The sequence below is a fragment of the Manduca sexta genome, chromosome 9, assembly GCF_014839805.1.
Source record: "Manduca sexta isolate Smith_Timp_Sample1 chromosome 9, JHU_Msex_v1.0, whole genome shotgun sequence".
Classification (NCBI taxonomy): domain Eukaryota; kingdom Metazoa; phylum Arthropoda; class Insecta; order Lepidoptera; family Sphingidae; genus Manduca; species Manduca sexta.
Genome location: NC_051123.1, coordinates 10,516,247 through 10,538,281, shown reverse-complemented (window position 1 = coordinate 10,538,281; position 22,035 = coordinate 10,516,247). Strand labels below are relative to the sequence as shown.

Genomic DNA, 22,035 nt, shown 5'->3' with positions numbered 1-22,035 from the left:
AAAGTATATATTCGGGACTGTACAAGTTTTTGCCACAAATATTGGCCAGTGTGTAGACAAGCTATAAGTAACGTATAATATAGGGTATTTTAGTGTATGTGAGAAAAAAGCCAAAAATACATAAAAAAGATAGTTCAATCAAAAAGCAATCGGAAATTAGTAGTTTCAGTTCATAAAATTATTAAATAATTTTTTTAATTCAGTTCAAAGTTTTGATTTTTTTATCTGTTTTACAAATATGCGAAACAAGTGCCGCCATGACATGACGTCACGAAGTCAGTAACTCAGTAAACAACTTGAAGTGTCAATACGCGTTCACTATTTCTAATTTATCGAATTAGACAATTTTTTCGGACAATAAATTTGGATCTCTTCTCGCAAGTTAAACCAAGTATTCCTCATAGATATATCAGTTGGCACCTGAATCCACATATTTTTCGGCGTTTTCACACTACTATACTTACATTCAGGAACAACACACCAATGATAAGGATAGCAGTTTATTAGAACTCTTTCTCTATGTACAGCGTTGTTACTTGATGTTTACTGTCGAAATGACGTCAGCAACGTGGCCTCTAGCGTTTTCGTTTATTTACGCGGGAAAATTTAAAATGTAATATTTAAATGAATTTTAATAATAATATCAGCCCTGTATTACATACTTGCCCACTGCTGCGCACGGGCCACCTCTACTACTTAGAGGGATTAGACCTTAGTCCACCACGCTGGCCTAGTGCGGATTGGTAGACTTCACACACCCTCGAAATTCCTATAGAGAACTTATCAGATGTGCAGGTTTCCTCACGATGTTTTCCTTCACCGTTAAAGCGAACGATAAATTCACAAAGAATGCAAACATGATTTTTTTAGAAAAGTCAGAGGTGCGTGCCCTTGGGATTTGAACCTGCGGACATTTGTCTTTGCAGACCGTTTCACACCCAACTAGGCTATCGCCGCTTTTTTAAAATGTATTTTAATGGCACTTATCGATTGAATATTTTTTTTATAAAATTTCTAGTGGTATTTTACCACCCTAAGATTAATTTGAGACACTTTTCAAAAAAATTAAACAAAAAAACCTTATTAAAATTATAACAAAAGCGTTAGTGAAAAGTAATTACAATGGTTATTTGAAAAGCTGTTTGGTTACATGATAATTTTTCGTACGTGCATATTTCAAAATTTAAATAATTAAATATTTATTTTTTATAGCAGATGTATATAAATTAATTCAGAAATTCTAGTCATCACTCTGTACCGGTGTGTCAGCGCGTCTAGGCGCTGCGGAAGTCGTGTATAATAAAAAAGACATTATTAGTATTTATTAGATAAGGTTGCTTTCGTAAAAATGGAAGGTTATCATTTAAAGTCACTTGTAATTATAATTGCTTTTATGGTAATTTGTATTCAGTTGACAAATGCTTACGACGGTAAGTGATTACCTGTTATACGTATTTAGAAAAGTAATCTTAATATGCAGAAAAAGTTAATTACTACAGACTTGTTTCACAATGTTCGAATCAATTTGACCAGTTTAAAGTATAAGGCAGCTCATACTGAACTAACTAAGGTACTCTTTTATTTACCATTTATTCAGGAGCATGACTTTTGTATTTAGGCACTCTATATTATATTTGTTTCGTTTATTGAGACATTGTGTAAAAACCCCTTAATTTAAAGAATTACGTACGTATCAATTTTTAATTACCTAGGTTGCCAGCCTTTATAATGATTTCTTAAGTTTACGCGAATGTTAGATATTAAAATTAAACAATTTTTTAGATTTTATCACGGTTTTAAAATTTTAGTTTTTTCCCGACATTTCGAAGACTTTACAGCATTCATGGTCATGGGGGGAAATAAGGTGTTGGTCATCCGCAAAGTTAAAATATCTACCTACATTTAACAATTATACAACTTTTTAAACTTTAGCTGTTGGTGGTCCGATGTACGCAGAATGAGCTCACAATGTCTTGAAGTCTGGCAGCCGGTTTTTTGGGTTTCGATTAATTACATTTAGAGCTGGGTCCCAGGCTTGTGCAAGCAAATTTCAATAGCCTCGCGAATCATCCTAGGCAGGAATCGATGTTCTTTGGCAACGATTTATGGCTTGTCTAGTCGCAGATAATGATTGGTGCCGACTGCCGATGAGTAACATCTCTCGTCAGTCGACATTCTATTGGACCCCACTCCACTTACCATCAGGTGCAGTGGGACCACTTTCATGCATGTATAAAAAAAAGTTACACAGCTGCCTTGTATGACGTGTTCTCAAATTAAAACCTACATTCTGTATTTTATGTTCTCGACAACCCTTTTTTATATTTCAGACTTGCCATGTGAAGCTCATGCGGTTGCCAACCGGTCTGTCATCTGCAGATGTACAGCGCAGTACTGCGACACTGTCATAAGAGAAGTGCCTGCGGAAGGGGAGATTATCACCTATACATCCTCTGACGTAAATTGTTATAGAATTTATCTTTTTTTATACGGCTAATATGATCCCACAGCACCTGATGAGAGATGATTACTCCTTGTCAAAAGACATGTTTGAGATTGGATATGCACATACGTGGTCAACAGTCCCGGATCTTGATTTTTTTGGAGGCAGGGCAAAATCTGGATAATGCCGCCCCTGACCACCTATATTTTTAACTTTGTCATCATCATCATCATTTCGCACCCGCGGGAAATACATTTTTATGTGTGTAATGATCTGGATGTCTCAGTAGTCAAAGTTGCGTTAATTATGAGTTGTGTAATCGTCTGCCAAGTTTGGATTTGCCGCCCTCCGAAATGGCCGCCCGGGGCATGGGCCTCGGCTTGCCCCACCCATAGATCCGGGGCTGGTGTTTAACTATGGCGGTTATAACTTGTGTACGTCGTTCGCTATCCGGACGGATACAATCTTCTACCGCCAGTCTTAGTTGTAAATAAATCTTTGTTTGTGTATTATGAAAACTAGTTTTAATTTATATGTATTTGAGTTATTTTAGTATAACTTGTACTTATATCTTCAATATAAAGCCTGCTGGAATATAAGTAATGTTCTCATAATCATCTCTATTCTAGTCTGGACTTCGGTTTTATAAAGAATCATCCCGGTTTGAAGACTCCGAATCGTGTAAGTACTTTTATTAATTACCAACTTTTGTTCACGGCTTCGCCTGGGTTAAAGTCTTAATAAAAGGACAAAAGGACCGCTTTATATATAAATATACATATACAAAGTCTAGTGACTATCTCCAAAGTCAACTATTTAAAAACCGAAGTTTTGTCGAACCTTTTATTGAAATCTGTTCTGTAGTTTTTGTGTTCACCGCATTCTGATAGGCTCGGCGGTGGATTTTGTTTTTTGTTTTTTTAATATGTATGTAAGGATATAAAAAATACTGATGCCACGCTTGGATACGAAGGGGTAGATAGAGGTGCATTAGACTAATTCTGAACGATTGATTGATTTAACGCTTATGAAATGGGACCAGGGAAATAATTAAGCAATGTTTGAATTATGAATGTTAGACCTAAACATGAGTGTTCTATGCATTTGATCATCTCACAGACGAGTTCATTAACTATGCATAAAATTAAATGTTTCATTTAAATTGTGACTATATCAAAAATCGGTTTTATGTAACATCCGCCATTTTTTTGCCGTTATATTTGATCGACTAAAATTTCTACTGCATTTGAATTACCCTCATTAATTGATAAAAAATATTTTGTTTCAGTTGACAACAGCCTGGTATATAATTTAGATCCAGAGATAAAGTACCAGACGATCAATGGGTTCGGAGGAGCCATCACAGACTCCACTGGGCTCAACTGGCAAAACTTGACTGATCCCGCGTTGAAACAAAACTTGATCAAGTAAGGAATTATTTTAGAAACACTGAACAAAGGCAAAGTATTTCTTATAAATGTTCACGTAATACACGATAATTGTTCAAACTAAATGAGGATTCCCTAAAACAGGATGAATATCAATGGATGAATGAGATTCAAGGGGTGGGAAGAAACGAAATTCACACATGAGGCTACTTAACTACTCTATGTATACTCTATGTGTCTTTATTGGTATTTTGATTTAACACGTGCCAATGTTTCTCCTGTAGCTTTACCCCCTTATTCATAGACATTCTGTTCCTCAGCTTTATTTATCTGACGGCTTGCTGTTTGTTCAGTTTTGTTTATCTGACAGCCAATTAGACTCAAGTGTATCTCAATATTAGCCAATCACAACGGCTCTATGTCCACGCACAGCGAAGGGTGCCATGCCGTCAGCACTGAGAAACAGACTTGTTATCACAGCAATGGTCCGACCTTATATAAAAAACGTGTATGTATAAGGAGGTTCAAGTATAAGTAGAAGAAAAGTGTGTGAAGTGTCAACACGTGGCGCCGGCTTGTGGCATAAAGTCGCCTTCATTAATAATGAGAAAAGCGTCTTGATTTCAGTTCCTACTGCAGCGATAAAGGCATAGAATACAGTATGCTTCGCGTGCCTATCGGGGGCAGTGACTTCTCACCAAAGTTTTATGCTTACAACGAATACCCCAAAGGAGATAAGAAGCTATCGAACTTCACGCTCAGACCAGAAGATTACACGTACAAGGTATGCAGTTGTACTGAATATTGGCGATGCGCAGGCGACGTCTTCTTGTTGCATTCATTCATTCAATTTTACTTAATAGATGTTGTTGCTTTATAGAGAGCTTGTCGCTTACCGGGTCGAGGCTTGCTTGTCGTGTCATTCAGTTGTATGAGAAATATTTAAAAATAACACTATATTTTTCAAGTTACCTTTCATCAAAGCATGCATGGAGGTAGCGAGAGAAGATATCCACATGGTAGGTACTTGTTGGTCGCCGCCGACGTGGATGAAGGTCCTGCATAACTACACAGGAGTCAACTATTTGAGGAAGGAATATTACTGGACCTACGCAGAGTATCATCGCAAGTTAGTATCGTAACTCGAACTGTACGCAATCTAAAGTGCAGTCTGTATTGTCAGATGACTTGTCAGTCCGGAGTTTGGTATTTGTGCCCATTATGGCGACCAGCTCGCCGCCTTTTACAAGGTGGGGCGGAACATAAATGGCGTAGTGTGTATGTCTAGGGTGCACCTCTGCCTACCCCTTTGATGATGAAGGCGTAATATGTGTTTTTAATTTAGATTCGTAGACGCATACATGAAAGAAGGAGTGCCGATATGGGGTGTTACTACTACTAACGAACCTCTGACCAGTATAGCAAACATTGGCCCTATAAATTCTCTGGGTTGGACTACGTCTTCTATGGTGAGTACAATACAATACTCCTTGTTACACACGCGAGCGATGTTCATAGTTTGATTTCCGTAATGCTTTCATTTCTGTCAATGTTACCAAAAGGAATATTTATTCAGTGGTTTTGTTTCCTTCATAATATTTATTTTTTTTGTTTCATCTCCAAGTTTTATATATTAGTAAATTATAATGACTAATTTAACTTCCGTGTTAGTAATTTTAAAAGTTTAACGTTTACAGGCAAACTGGATAGCAGACTACTTCGGGCCTGTGATGAAGAAGCATCACCCGGATGTAAAACTCCTCGGAGTGGACGACCAGCGTAGCGCTATTCCCATATGGTTGAATCTGGTAAAATGTATCCATCTTATGTAATTTCATTTCTAACTTTTATCGAATGTAACTTCCATTCATGTTTAAGTTAAAATTTTCAAAATTTAAAAACGGTGTTTAAGACAGCTGGCAAACAAAAAGCTGAAGTGACATCAGCTAATTAAGGCGATACCTCAAGGTCCATTTTCATACATTTTGTTTCACCTTTAATTTAAATTTAATATGACGAAATTTTAAAGGCCGAAATATCCATGATTATTAATTATTTTTACGTTTTTCTTTCAACTGCGAGAACTAATCACTAACTAGACGTGAATTTAAATTCTTTACTTGCCAATACTTGTTTAGTTACCCAGATTAAAGGTGAAACAAAATGTATGAAAATGGACCTTGAGGTATCGCCTTAAATGAAGTTGTGGCGGTAAAAATTGCGCGTACACCGCCACCTAATCAACATCACCGGAACTGCAAGATAATCGATGCATTAACATAATTGTAGTGATAACGAACAGCAACCACGTTAGATGGCGTGAGACGATACTGACTTAGAATTTTCACGACGCGCAGCACATAATTATATTAGTCCATTGAAATGTTACATTTTTTAGGCCTTACCTTGCGTTTTTTAGAGGACGCAATTTTATTTTTTTAAGCGTAGTGGGGGTCAGTGTAAAGCTAAAACCAAGTTCGTGGAGTCGCCACCCTTGTCCCCACGGCCGCCATCTTGAAAATAGGGGTTGAAATGGTTTTTACGATGTATCTCTTAAACTATTTATCTGACAAAAAAAATATAAACATGTTTTGTTGCAAATTAAATTCTCTACAACTTTGGTCCAGTAACTTTTTATCGTAGAACTATAACTTCCATTTTAATCTTCTACAGTGGCGTCAACCTTTACTTCAACAAAAAGTTAACGAATAAAAATGGCTGCACTTGTTTCCTATGCTTATTTAGAAATTAGAAATGTATTATTCACATAATATAAACAGAACAATATAAATAAGTTGTAAATGGCCGTTACTATTGTATTAGGTGGCCTTGAGAAGACCGGAAGTCCTGAACTATTTGGACGGGATAGCAGTCCACTTCTACTTCGACCAGTTCATCACGGCCGACACCATCCCGTTGACTTTGAAACAGTATCCGCAACTATTCGCGCTTGCTACCGAAGCTTCCTTTGGTAAGTCTTTAAATTATTGTATTTTATGATTACTCATTTCTATGTATTTTGTGATTATTATGGCATTAGTTGGACATGTGCGGGTTGGACTTGCGCAACCAATCGCGCATCTAAGTATGTAAGTTCAAATTTAACTTTGCCGTTCGATTTCTAGATACGGTTATTGCACCAAAATAGGTTTGTAATAGTAAATTAGTAAATTAATCCCGAGTATTATATATAGATTTCAAATAGTTTCTGCTGCGGCTTCGCTTGTGTGAATGTTTTCCTGGATAAAAGTCCCGCTATACATTTTCCACCGCAATGTTTATTTCTGCCGCCAAGCATGATGTATGTCAGTCAAATAACGACAGCCTGTTAACGTTGCTAATATAGCCAAATCCTCAAACAGGTCGAGATAATATAAAATCAGTAAATATCAATCATCTAGACTGCTTCGGTGGCGTAGTTGTTATGCGTGCGCCGTGCGAGTACGACTACGGTGCTGCTGAGGTCCTGGGTTCGAATTCCGGGTCGGGCCAGTAATACTGGTGACTGGGATTTTCAATCTTAAAAATTATTCAGTCGCAGCTCGGAATCAGGAAGTTGGTGGTGTGATACCCCAGTGCCTCGGAAAGCACGTAAAGCTGCGGATTGTCGTCTCACCGGACTATGAAAGTAAAGGAACCGAGATTGCACCTGTGTATTGCGCACACACTTATGCACTATAATATCTCCTGTGGCTAATCTCCGTTGAGATAGGTTGTCGCGGCCAAAATACGGCTAGGAGGGAATCATAATCACATAGAGGCGAAAACCTCAGCTATAATTCATAAATAAAATGTATATTGTAGGAGCGATCGCAGATATAAAGGTGGATTGGGGATCATGGGAGCGAGCCGCTAGCTACGCGAAGGATATTATTGAGGTAAGTATAAATATTGTAAAAAATAAACTTACACTTTTGAATACAATACTTCAAAGATAATATAGAACACAGAGATTTTTTCAAAAAGTAAATATCGCAAAATGCTCTAATATGGGAGAATCAGGCAGTTTCTAATCAGGTTTATGTTTTAAATTATGTCATATGAAGTGGAAGGTTTTTTTTTTATTTATTTGTATGACGAGACGAGCTTGCTGTTCGCCTGATGGTAAGCGATACAACCACCTCTAAACAGAAGAAACACCATCCAACACCATGAATTACAAAGTATTTTTGGCATTCCACTGCGCTCGTCATTCTAAGACATGAGATGTTAAGTCTTATTATGTCCAATAGTTACACTGGCTACAATGTCCTTCAAACTGGAACACAACAGTGGCTATACATTGCTGCTTGGCGGCAGAAATAGACATTGTGGTGGTACCTACCCAGGTAAGTATTACCAGTGACGAGAAATGATTGCCCTTCCGTAGTCGACACAATTTTACCGGCCTCTTGGAACCAGATATACACAAGTTGATTCCAGAACGCGACACACTTACCTGGGCCAAATTAACAGATAATTTACGATTTCAGGACCTCAATGTAGACATGATCGGGTGGTTGGATTGGAACATGGTTTTAAACAGCCAAGGCGGTCCAGTTTTGAATCAAAATTATTGCGACGCCCCCATCATCGTGAAGCCTGAAGAAGGAGCTTTCTACAAGCAACCCATGTTCTACTCTATGGGTCATTTCGCCAAGTTCTTGTCCAGAGGATCCCGTAGAATAAAACTGGAGACTTCAGCCAAATGTGACAACGTTTATTCTGTTGCTGCCCTAACTCCAAATAACTCTATTGTCGTTGTGTTCAACAATATGTGAGTACTAAATTTTAATTTCTTGCAGTACTCGTTTTGTGTTTTTTAGTTCTTGTTATAAATTCAGTAGTCATTCGCATTCTGATAATATGTAATCTATACGAATATATAAAGCTGAAGAGTTTGTTTGTTGGTGTGTTTGAACGCGCGAATCTCAGGATTTACTGAACTGATTTTGATATTTTTTTCACTAATAGGAATCTACATTATTCCTGAGTGCCATAGGTTACTCTTGTCCCGGGAAAATATTTCATGCGGTCGGAGCCGTAGGCAAAAGCTAGTTGTGTAATAAACGGAGTAGTCTTTAGGTAAGAAATAGGTCTATTGTGTGCAAGTGTATATGGGTACCTGCCGGTAATGGTTGGTACCAATGCTCCTCCCGTTAAATAGCAGTGAGCAAGCACCATTTCTTCCGCTTTGAACTTCACAGTTTATCTAATAATAATATCAGCCCTGTATTAAATACCGTCCCACTGCTAGGCATGGGCTTCCTCTACTACTGATAGGTCTTAGACAACTACGCTGGCCTAGTGCGGTTTCGTAGACTTAAAATATCCTCAAATTTCTGATGGAATACTTTTAAAGTATGCAGGTTTGCACACGATGTTTTCTTTCACCGTTAAAGCAAGCGATAATTCACAAAGAATACACACATAGCTTTAGAGAATCTAGAGGTGCGTGCCATTGAATTTGAACCTGCGGACATGCGTCTCGGCAGTCATGTCTTCTCAGTTTCGTATGTTTTTAATATTATTCTTTATTTCACAGGGAAACTTTTGAAGTTGCAGTAACTTTGAATCTGAGAGGGAAATACGCTCAAATCAAATTGCCCCCGAGTTCCTTTGTGACAGCAGAGTTTAACAACGAATAAAATAAACTTACATTTTAATTTCAATAATGTAAAATGGATACCTAAAATACATATTTAGTATTTTATGAAAATTATGTATATATTGTTAGTGGGTGCCTTAGTTGCGCCTCTGCATACCCCTTCGGGGATAAATGCGTGATGTTATGTATGTATGTTAATGTATTATTATGTGCAGATATTTCTTGTAATTAAAAATAAACAATAATTACACTTGCCTCTACAATAAAATACTACTCTAGTGTTATTTATGTTGGGTTTTGGCCTCATTATATATAAAACAAATATTTATGATATAAACATTTGCTTTATGTAAAGTTCGAGACTGCGGCGTCGTTGGGCCTTTTTATAGCCGTAACTTTACGTTATGGAATTTGTTATGTACGTGTGTATGTAAGGTTATTGTTATTATTAAAATTTATCATTATTTATGACTTTTTAATTTGACTATCACTAAAAGTGCTAGTGTAGCTCAATCAGTAGCCTACACTTAGAACGGTATTGAAAAACAATTGCAATGTTGAGTAGGATCCTATTTAATAGCTTGTTTTTGGAAAAGTTGGCGCTGTATAATAAATAAAAGTCAACTGTCAAAATGTGACATATAAGTATTATTTCTTTTTTCAAATATTTTGATAATACATACTTATTATTTTATTTTATTTGCATTTCATATACAAAAATTGTACATAGGCGGACTTAATGCCGTATTCATTCTCTCCAAGTCAACCTTAGGGTGGAGCAGAGATAATCATGGGCGGTGCATTAAAGAAATATGTTGCGGTAAACAAATACAACAGCTATACAATACTTGAACCTGTTCTATCTCTAACAATATGCTTATATAATAATTATTATGTAACTAATAAGAACCCCACGTTTTTTCGAAGATGAAGGCCTCCTCTAGAGTTTTCAGTTTTAAAATATTTATAAAAATTAATATTATAGATATATATATAATTATCAAGAAATAAGAAAATAAATGTAAAATAGAAACAATACTGTAAAATTAAAACTAAGCTGTTATAAATATTGCACCGAAGGTGCGATATCTACTTGGACGCTCCTTAGTTGAAGATTACTCGAATAAGTACAGTTCGAGTCAGCTATTAGTCACAACAAAGCCGGGTATGGCTCTTTTAAAACAGTCGGCATTGGCACACGAAACGTGCTGCCGCGTTTTTAATCCTCATAATATAATTCAAACTATGAATTTAATTATTAATAATGTGAAATATGTGAATTAGAACAATGAAATACTCTTTGTTGATTTGCGTCTTTTTGGTGTCTTGCGCTGTGAACGCCGGTAAGCAAGGCCAAAGGTCAAATGATAGTGTGTAATGTAAACATTTTATTGTGGTTTTTTGTTATTGTTATCTTTATCCCCATGTTGAAATTTTAATATTAATATCAATACTTTAGCATTATAAATTCTTCGATAATAAGTACCATCTGCTTACAGTATTGAAATACAATTGTTTGCTACATGCACCTTCTATATTACCCTTAAGATTTAGGTACCTCGTTTTATCTCCTGGGTAATTAGGTTCTTACTATTATGTATTACAGGTATTTTCATACTTGCTGTGCCACAAAATCTGTCTGTGATAACTTCACCTAAAATCTGTTGTAAAAGTTTGCACACATATAGCATCGTAAGCCGCTAATAGTAATGTGTAAATTGATAAATTGAAACTGCTTTGTGTGGCCGTTGGATACTCTCGAGCAGACAGTTGATAACATCCATAAAGCATGGATATACTTACATTATTATTAATCAACATATCGTACCAACAGTGATGTAATTATACTGTAAAAGGCTGTGGCAAAGCAATCGATGACCTCCTAACATGATAAATCTGCACCTATTATATTTCCTGCAAGTCTTTTAGTGACAATACTTACAAATAGTAAATTAAAAAGCATGGTCTCTGAAGCCGGGGAAATTCTAGCTGTCATGACCTTATTGTTACGTAACGTCGTACCAATTTGACCATTTTATTGCAGACATACCTTGCGCAGCGCGCGTCGTCAAGAGTAATTTTATAGTGTGTGTATGCAACAGCACGTATTGTGACTCCATTACTGTCGACAAGCCGGATAGTGGCAATTACGTCACTTATACATCTTCGGAAGTAAGTATATTATATCAGCCCTGTATACCTATCATTGGAGAAAGGTAGAATTTTCTGAGAAGGAACCCAACACAACTTATAGGTACTAATATGCATAAACGCGGTTTCCAAATCTTTCTAATGCTAATTAGATTCTACATATATTCTACATAAAGGTAGTCGGCGGGAATCGGTTTATATGAACCCTTCGCCACCAGGGCCGTAGCTAGGGGGGGGGGGGGCATTGTGGGGCAATGCCCTACCTTAAAATATGAATGCCCTACCTTAATAATCAACTAAATTGTACATTACTACTCAATGAAAATAAATGGAGCAGCGGGTTTTTTATTTTACTATTTGGAAGTTGGTCCCATAGTAAGAGTTATTCGTATTGATCGGTGAAATAACCCTCTTTCGAGATTTAAGGGAATTTTGTTACAATCTGTATATTACCTTAACAATTACGTAAGTATTAAGCTTTTTTTTAATTTAATTTTTTCTTACTCACGTTCACAAGTCAAGACCAACAAAACCAAAAATCGATTGAGCAGATCAGATCTAGTAACATTTTTATTTCCGCCCTGCTTATAATAACAGCTGCCCTACCTTAAATTTAAGTCTAGCTGCGCCCTCTTCGCCACTGATACCTATACTGCCCTCTGCTGAGCACGGGCCTTCTCTACTACTAAGAGTTTTAGGTTAGTTCACCGCGCTGGCCTAGTCCTGATGCAAACATAATACCTTCGAAGTGTTATGGAAAATCTGCAGTAATGTAGATGGCCTCACGACGTTTTCCTACACTGGAACAGCGAAAAATAAATAATAATAATACACACGTAACTTCTAAAAGTTAGATATGTGTGTCGTGGGTTTTGAATCTGGGGACCTTCGTCTCCACTATTCTGTAGAGCTAGTACAATTATAGTTCGCTTATGAGTGACATGCGACAATACAGAAGATACTAGTGATGCAAGCGAGGAAATATTTAATATTTTTTTTTATTTCCAGGGAGGCTTACGCTTCGAGAAATCACAGGGCACTCTGGATAATTACAATCATTCATGTAAGTATGGTTTTAGATAATACGTTAATAAAAACAAACACAGTGTCCCCCTATTCACCAACAGACAGTAAAAGTATAACTATGAATTTGTGAGTTTACAATAGTATTCTATAAGAAATGTGTCGGGCGTTTTGAAACGAAACAGCTATCGAAACAAAATGGTAATAATATAGGTAATCATTATAACGAATCAAACGTTTAAGTGAAAAATTTCGAATAATATAATCAATAGAGTCAATGACATGTATTAGTTAAAAATGCTATATTTCGCAAAAATGGTGGTTAAAAAATGGTCCTTAGAAAGTTTACTTGTAGTTATATAAGTTTAGATCCTTATTGGCCCATCTCAACAATATCTAATTGCGAAGGAAGTGATGCTTAGATGTCAGAATAACGAATTTTAATGGATTGTCATTTGTTGACGTTGACATGACATTTGTTTCAGCAACATGCTGCTCAGTGACTCTGGATATAGATGTGAACACTAAGTACCAGACGATAGAAGGCTTCGGCGGCGCCGTCACCGACTCGGCTGCTATGAACTGGAAGAGTTTATCCGAAACGACGCAGCAATTTCTCATTGAGTAATATATTCGTGTTTTTTATAGCGTAGCCAAATACGTTAGTTTGTTAATTGACGCAAAACCCAAGTGTTTTATATACAAAAATGAATGAAGAATCGAGCAAGCTCTTTACTTGAAGGTAAGCGATGGTTCCTTGAAAGTAACACGAGCCGAACTTTGAATTATAAAACACTGAGTTGCACTGCACTCAGCTCAAAACTGAACTTGTCACTCTGAGAATTTAGTTATATTTGATTTAAAATTTAGTCGAAGCAACTGTTGGTTAATGCAACAGCATATTTCATTACTTATAGAACCTTGTTAGGTTCTATAGGAATAAAAAGAAAGCAAGACCTGTGTTAAAATAAATATATGGTTGAAAGGTTAGAAATCGCAGTACCAAAGTAACATGACAAATGAGTAATTCAATATTAGACTAAGTTTACGAAGAGGTTCTATCAACCGCTTTCGGTATCTCGTTGCCGCCATTTTTTAAAACATCTGCAGAATAAGTTGACAGAGTATGTCAAACTTTATTATTACTAATTTACAGTTCATATTTCGGCGCGAGTGGTATAGAGTACAACATGATTCGTGTTCCCATCGGAGGCACTGATTTCTCCACTCATCCTTATGCTTACAACGAAATTCCTGAGAATGATGCGAAGTTAAGTAATTTTTCGCTGACCTTCGAGGATTATGAGTTTAAGGTAATATCTTGTGAACAATGCTTTTATTGTACAGATGAGTAGATATACATACATATTACATATAATGATAAAATAGTAATGGCAATTTTTTCCTGTAATACCTATACGTGATTTGTTGCACAAACCGACGTAATTTTGTCGGCTGCCGAGGGGAAATTATCTCTCGTCAGTCAACATTCTATTGGGCCCCATTCCACTTACCATCAGGTTTCACTTACCATAGGTTTTCTTAAATAAAAAAAAAATGATCAATACTATAGTATAAGCATTATTACTCTGAATTACGCGAATTCAAATCTTGAAGTTTTCGATTAAACGCATACTCCGATTACAATAAAAATCGTAATTTTATTTAAATCAAGCAATGCATCTTTCTAGATACCGCTTATCAAGAAAGCGTTCGAAGCTTCCAAGAGTCCCATCCATCTGATAGCGACGACGTGGTCACCTCCGCCGTGGATGAAGACGAACCGCGCGTACACCGGCGTCAGTCATCTGAAGACAGAGTTCTACCAGACTTACGCTGACTACCATTACAAGTAAAAAATTATCGACAGCATAATCTTAGTAATAATTTCACACACTACACATTTATCCCCGAAGGGGTATGCAGAGGCGCAACCAGGGCACCCATTTCGCCAAGTGTGTTCCGGCCCATGATGAGACAGGGGGTGAGCTTATCGCCATATCAGGCACAAATAAATAATTTCCAGTTATAATATTGTGTGATTCATGACCTTTTACTTCATAGATTGAGCCTATATTTTCTCAATTGAAAACCAATTTTAAGATCTGCGACTGGCTTTCTGAGCTGCTTTGTTCAGCACGGGTTGATATTTCATAGATAAACAAACATTTATTTTCTTCATAGATTTTTGGAGAAATATGCAGAAGTGGGTGTTCCCATTTGGGCAATCACTACCACCAACGAGCCAATTTCAGGAGCGCTGGGAGTCAATGCATTTAATACACTTGGGTGGACCGCATCAGCTATGGTATTTTTTTTTATTGATAACTAGGTATTAACTTCTCTCGTCTCGCTACATATTTTTTCGGTGTAAAAAGTAGCTAATGTCTAATTTAATAGAATACCGTTCGGTAGCTTTTGAGTTTATCGCGTTCAGACAAACAGGAGACCCCGAAAACTCATTTACGTGATCGAAGCCGCGAGCAAGAGTTAGTTTAATGTATTTGTAACATTTTATACATACATACATTTTGTCTTTAATTTAAATTATACCAAATCCCGCACTCCTCCGTGTGCACAATGTGCTTAAAAATGGGTACAAAGGTATTTATTTATTCATGTACTAGCTTCCGCCCGCAGCTTCGCCCGCGTGGATTTCGGACTTCAAAAATGGAGCCGATTGCGAACGTTCGAGAATGTTCGTTTTACGAAGCTACTCGCTAGGTGATTCGCTAGCCTCTAGGTGCCAAGCAAGCCGCCTGCCTGTGCGTTCGCGACCTTATATATATACAGAAATAATCCTTATAGCATGATTCAGTATTCACGTATGATGGCTTATTATTAGCGTTTCTCATGTATAACTTTGGTGTTTCTATACCGATTTCTATGATTATTTTTTATGGAATATTTAATAATGATAACTTTTTTAATTAGGGATGACTGAGAGTGTTATAAACGTAAGAGTAGACAAATATAATGAGAAAGCTTCGAACTGCTAAGCTATCGGGAGATACACGTGTTATTGTGAGTCAACCATAAAAGATAGACATATGCTGTCGTGGGATATTTTTACATAATTTTAAGGAAAACATTTCCGTCATACATGATTTCTGTGTAGCTTTAACCATTAAGGTTGCACACGCGACGGAAGCTTAAAAAATAGAGTAACTTCTCCCGTTTTCCCAACATTTCCCTTCACTGCTCTGCTCCTATTAATTGTAGCGTGATGAAAAGTATACTATAACCAGCACAGGAGTATGACAAATAATTGTACTAAGTTTCGTTACAATCCGTCGAGTAGTTTTTGTTTCTATGACGGTTATACAGATAGACAGACAAAAATTTTACTAATTGCATTTTTGGCATCAGTATCGATCCCTAATCACCCCCTGATAGTTATTTTGGAAATATATTTCATGTACAGAATTGACCTCTCTACAGATTTATTATAAGTATAGATTAACATACATGAATAAATAAATACCTTTAAAAACAAGTACATGGTTATAGGACATTCAATGTATCTCTTATCTTTTCAAATATCAACTAACTTGCTTCTTTGTTTGACTGTAGTTATTTTGCTTTGACGGCATGAAAGGATTTTTTTGTTTGATACTAAAAATTTTATAACCTATCTTTTATTTACAGGGTAAATGGATTTCAGAAAATTTGGGACCGACGATACGAAATTCGACGTTCAAGAATTTGAAAATTCTCGTGGCCGACGACCAAAGGATAGTCCTACCATATTACTTTAATATTGTAAGGCTCTATTTACTCTATTGGATGAACAATAAGAGGTTGCGCAGACTACAAATTTATAATTCACTTGAGTTGTTTAAGCAACTATCATTTTGATAGTAATGTATCTAGTCTCGGTAATAATATGACAGCGTCTGCATGTTGAATAAATGGTATTTAACTAAAGTAGCGTATAATGTATGTTTGTTTTTAGATGCTCAATGAGCACCCGAATGCATTGCAATACATAGACGGGATCGCGGTACATTACTACTCCGATTTCATAACACCAGCCATAATTCTGACAGAAGTTAACAAGAATTACCCACATATATTTATTATCGCCACAGAAGCTTGCGAAGGTAACTTAATTTTCTCAGTATAGATTAACATATTGCTACGTTGCGGTTCGGGATAAATAATGAGACTAGTTAAAAACTGAAACGCTTTTATGAGTGCACTAAAACACTAATAAAAATAAGACGCCACAACACTAAAACACTCAACACACTTAATTAACATCACTATGCGGTTACACACAATTGCTTGTAGATGCTCTTGATCGCGTCGCAAGCAAGACGGCGTCTCCGCGGTATCTTAGCGCGTCGCGTAAGCTATACTTGGGCGCCTGCGCCATCGATGTCCGTGGAATATTCCCGAAAGATTACGAATGGTTTGGAAACTCTTTCGTGAATTAAGGATCGTTATCGCGTTTCCACAAAGGTCTGGAAATATTGAGATCTTTCGAGAAAGTTCCATGGCCGAATCTTCCACATTCAGGTAGGCGCTGTCTTCAGCGAATATCAATGCGTGTAACAATATTACTAACACTTAAAATTATCTATAATCAAAAAAACTTTATAAATCATGACGATTTTGCATGAATAACATACGCTTTAAGTAACTTGCTTTACTCAGTTTTTGATAAAAATATAAATTATAACCCGAATACTAATTACTATCTTAATGCGGCAGGAAGTTTTAAATGGGAAAGGGAACGTGTCTCGTTCGGCTCGTGGCAGAGGGGCAGGAATTACATCAATGACATTATTGAAGTAAGTATTTTAAATGTATACATAGTTATTATAAATATAGTACTTATAGAGAGAAAAGTAAAGCAGTTCTTCTTGCTTGCCTTAGCAAGATCAAAGTGTAACTCTGACTAAAATTTAATCAGATACAGTAGATACAAAAACCAACAAAGGAAAAAATGAGGAATTACCTATCATGTGGCTCCACTACTGGATGGCTATATACTTTTTCATGCACCTGGCCTTATACCACATCAATGTTGGTTCACCGTAACTCACAATTACCACCATTTGCAGAAATCTTTTATTCCTTATGATCAACTATCTCCCTAACGCCATTCATATCCGGGGATCCTAATTCAAAAATTGTGTTAAGAAACGTACACACACCCGTATTGGGATTTAAAACCAAAACTTTGATGTTCTAATCTCATATATGTTGCCATTAGGAATCGACAATCTTTATGGATATTTCTTTTATCGACTTCTAAAAACGGAGTTGTTTCATTGGCGACTTTTTTCACAGGATCTAAACCATAACGTAGTAGGTTGGATGGATTGGAACATATGTCTGAACCAGCAAGGAGGGCCAACATGGGCTGAAAACAATGTAGACTCTCCCATACTAGTAAATGCAGTGAAGGACGAATTTTACAAACAGCCCATGTTCTACGCGATGGGACACTTCTCGAAGTTCATACCGAGAGGCTCTAGGCGGATAAAAGTCACAGAGAAGAAGTTCGTCTTTGAAAAATCCGTGGAAAATGTTGCGTTCTTGACGCCTTACAATACTATTGTAGTTGTTATGTATAATGAGTGAGTATATAATTTAAGGCTTCTAATCTCGTAAGGTATTGCTTAAATTGCTGAAGTAACACAATTAAGTAGCATAAAATTTCTCGCTCTCAAATTGACAGTATAATTATGGAGATTTAATGATATATCACACGAAATATCCCCTAATTCAATCAAGGAAATCGGTTTCTGATAGGTACTTGTACCCGCTCATTGTTTTAAGTCGGATCTGTACTACAGATGTCGCTGGTCCACTATTAGAGTATTAAGTGGCATGTTTACCCTGACATGTACACATACTGGTGGTAGGTCTCTCATACGTGAGAGTTCGCCTGGATAGGTACCACCGCAATGTCTTTTTTTGCTGCCAAGCGTCATTGTGTCAGTCACTGTTGTGTTCCAGTTTGAAGAATATTGTAGCTAGTGTAACTCCTAGATATAATAAGACTTAATATCTCATGTCTCAGGATGGCGAGCGCAGTGGCATACCAAATAGTATTTTGTAATTCAAGGTGTTGCATGGTGTTTCTACTATTGGTTTCTTCTATGTATGTGCGGTCGTATCGCTTATCATAGGGCGATTTGATCATCATTAAGCAAGCTCGTCTTGTCATTCAAAGCAATAAAAACAACAAAGAATAAAATAATGCAATTATTTTTCTTCTTCCAGCGGCTACGAGAAGACTGTCAGGATAAAGTTTCAGGATAAGCAAGCGGTTATAAAAATGACAAAGAAATCCATTACTACTATAATTTTTCCGAACAGTGCAAATTAGTTGCTTTAAATAACTTCTACCTAGTCTTGCCATAAATATTGTAATAAAGAAAAAAGAAAATTGTTAACTGCAAATAACATTTATTACTTTTACAGTGTGTCAGTTTAATACATAAATATAAAACAATTAAAAATATAAAAAGCTTATTCGAAGTGGTCTCCATTGGCTGCAATACAGTCCTTTAAACGATGAGGCCAGTTATCAATAGAAGCACGCACTCTTTCCATGGGAAAATTCTTCACTGCCAATCGTATAGATTGTTTTAGGGACTCAAATTATCATGGCGTTTAGAGCAAGCTGTACTCTCTAAAACTGACCACAAATCATAATCCAGCGGATTAAGATCGGGACTAGACGACGGCCAGTCTTCAGCTCTGATGAAGTCCGAAACGTTCGATTCCAACCAAGACTGCGTGGACCGAGCTTTATGACCCGGCGCCGAGTCTTGCTGGAAGGACCATACTTGGTTATTGAACATGGTGATGTTAAGGGGCTTAACTACCTTCTCAAGAATGGTATCTTGATACACTTGTGCCGATGTTTTGATACCTTTTCACAAAAATATGGCTCAGTCACTCCTTCATAGCTAACACCCCACCAAACCATCACTGAAGTCGGATAATGTCCACGTTGCACTCTGTCGACTAATTGGGAAGCTTCCTTAGAGCTTTGAGCATAAATACGGTCATTTTGTTTGTTAAAATGTTGCTCAATTGTAAAATTTTCTCATCCGTAAACAAAATTTTTCTGTGACCTCCCTTTGCGTACCGCTTCAGTAGTTGTTTCGATTTTACCACCCTATTCTTCTTTAAATTATCAGTTAAGAAATGGCCAGTGCGTCTCTTATAGGCTGCAAGTCCTAAGTCATCTTTTAAAATACGCGACATGGTTCTAGGTGCTATCTTCATTTCCCGAGATAAAATCTTTTGCTTTCGGACAGGATTTCTTCGAATTCTTTCCCTTACTGCTTTGACCACCTTTTTCGTACGAACACTACGTGGACGGCCAGATCTTTTCTGTCACAAACAGAGGAGGTCTCATTGTACCTATTAATAGCCCGGTACACAAACATTTTACTAATACCAAGTGTATGGAGAGTTTTAAAATTGCATTTGGCTCCATACCTACTTTGTGTAATGCTATCACAGCGATTCGGTTCTCTTTATCACCCCACACCATTTTAATATCGCAAAATATTTTACAATGTATTGGCGCCAAAATGAGAAAACACAATGAACAATCGTATAAAAATGACAGATTCGAAATTCAAATGTAATATTTTTTTATAATTAAGTGTAACAGTATTTATGGCCAGACTAAGTATTTAGATTTATTATAATTTTTTTAGTACTACGGTTTTATTTTTTTATATAAAACACAAAGTTACGAAGTAAAAGTCTCACAAGTTAGGTTAATTGTAATTCAAGCAAATATTTAATAAATATCTTTATGTACGTATCCAATTGTCATTTTATTGCTGCAGTAACACAGTAATAATAATAATATTAGCCATGTATATACTTTTCCACTGCTGGGCACGGGCCTCCTCTACTATTGAGAGGGATTAGGCCTTAATCCACCATGTTGGCCTAGCCCGTATTGTCACAATCTACATACCTTCAAGATTCTTATAAAAAACTTCTTAGGTATGCTTCCGATGTTATTTTTTTCCCCGTTAAATAAGTGATTATTAACAAAAATACACACATAACTTTAGAAAAGTCAGAGGTGCGTGTCCATGGGTATGGAAACTGCGGACATTCATTTCCAGGCAGTCCGTTCCACTTCCAAATAGGCTAACCCGAATCCCGGCATCATATTATAAATAATAGTACATAAGTATAATGACTATTCATTTTAATATGATTTTTCTATTTATTTTTATTGACTGAATGAATGACTTTTGATTTATGGTTTTTGATTTTTGATTTGGTGCGTTCGGGTAAGATCGGATACAGGGTAAGATCGTATAACGAAAAAATACCACGAATCTATGGTTATTTTAAGTTTAAGCTATGTAGGCGGCTACGCTGTCTCTTTTCACCCCACCCTTTATAACACAGTTGATGCTCCAACCAAGAACGGGTGTCCTATGTGCATTGAAACAAAAAAGGTGGATTTCGCTCTTGTTCACATTTTTGAGACTTCTGTTTGATTTTGTTGACCTTATCATACTAGCATTAGAAGCGTTATTAGAACGGAGTCCGAACTTACCCCGCGACGATCCGATCTTTTCTAAGGGTTTTAAATTTCTATACTGATATTATCATCTATTTTAAGCTTACACAGAGAGAATTGGAAGATGATTAAATTATCACAGAAAGTAGCATTAGTAATAACCAGTTTCATGTATAAAATATTGGTATCGCTTAAATATTTTATGAGAAAAAAAATATTTTCGAGACTCCTCGTAACACACCGAAAAACCGTCCGAAATTAGCCGAACGCACTCTACATTTACTATATACCGAATCATTGTTAGATGCCATCCTAAAATGGTTCCTTATCCTTCCCCCCACTTCCTTCCCAACTATCCATTCCCACTTTCCTCCAGGGCCCTGTAGTCTCTAAGCCGACGGAATCCAGTATTCCATTCGCTGTTTTCCCCCGGTGTTGACTGCGGAGACATACGTGACGTACATAGGTGATAATTTAATTATCTCTAAATTCTCTCCGTGTAAGCTTAAAAATAGGTGAAAATATCTTTATAGAAATTTAAAACCCTTAGAAAAGTTCGGACGTTCGCAGGGTGAGTTCGGAATTAGTTCTCATAACTCTTTTAAAGCTGGTGTGAGTACGTCCACAAAATCAATTGATCAGTGTTAAGACGAGCGAAATTCATCTTTTAGTTTCACTGCACTGTTCTTGGTCGTAGCATCAACTGCGGTATATAGTGCTGGTTAATATAAACGGCCAACAATTACGGTTACATTGATAAGTGGTATTTTTTCATTATACATAGGATCTTAACCGGTATCCGTTCTTAGCCGAATGCATTTATATGCATTAAAATTAATATTTCAGTCTTGAATCTCAGTAAACAATTTCGTTCCATTGCGTAGTTTTTAAATTAAAGGAAATCATGAATGAAAAAATAAGT

The 22,035-nt window shown here is 36.6% G+C and overlaps 2 protein-coding genes across 2 annotated transcripts; both read left to right on the top strand.

Annotated features, from left to right (window-relative positions):
• Window positions 1–1,249: 1,249 nt before the first annotated feature.
• On the top strand, window positions 1,250–9,886 carry LOC115454519 (lysosomal acid glucosylceramidase). Its single transcript, XM_037436996.1, has 12 exons — window positions 1,250–1,430; window positions 2,331–2,458; window positions 3,073–3,124; window positions 3,732–3,870; window positions 4,459–4,615; window positions 4,800–4,960; window positions 5,177–5,300; window positions 5,529–5,639; window positions 6,655–6,802; window positions 7,636–7,709; window positions 8,304–8,587; window positions 9,356–9,886. Exons 1-12 carry the CDS (start codon window positions 1,349–1,351, stop codon window positions 9,456–9,458), a joined length of 1,563 nt encoding a protein of 520 aa, XP_037292893.1. The 5' UTR covers window positions 1,250–1,348; the 3' UTR covers window positions 9,459–9,886.
• A 666-nt stretch (window positions 9,887–10,552) lies between these two features.
• LOC115450928 (lysosomal acid glucosylceramidase) lies at window positions 10,553–19,070 on the top strand. The gene is made up of 12 exons (XM_037436931.1): window positions 10,553–10,761; window positions 11,463–11,590; window positions 12,578–12,632; window positions 13,078–13,216; window positions 13,749–13,905; window positions 14,284–14,444; window positions 14,777–14,900; window positions 16,241–16,354; window positions 16,548–16,695; window positions 17,309–17,388; window positions 17,891–18,180; window positions 18,830–19,070. The coding sequence occupies exons 1-12, from the start codon at window positions 10,707–10,709 to the stop codon at window positions 18,933–18,935; spliced, it is 1,557 nt and encodes a 518-aa protein (XP_037292828.1). The 5' UTR covers window positions 10,553–10,706; the 3' UTR covers window positions 18,936–19,070.
• Window positions 19,071–22,035: the final 2,965 nt, after the last annotated feature.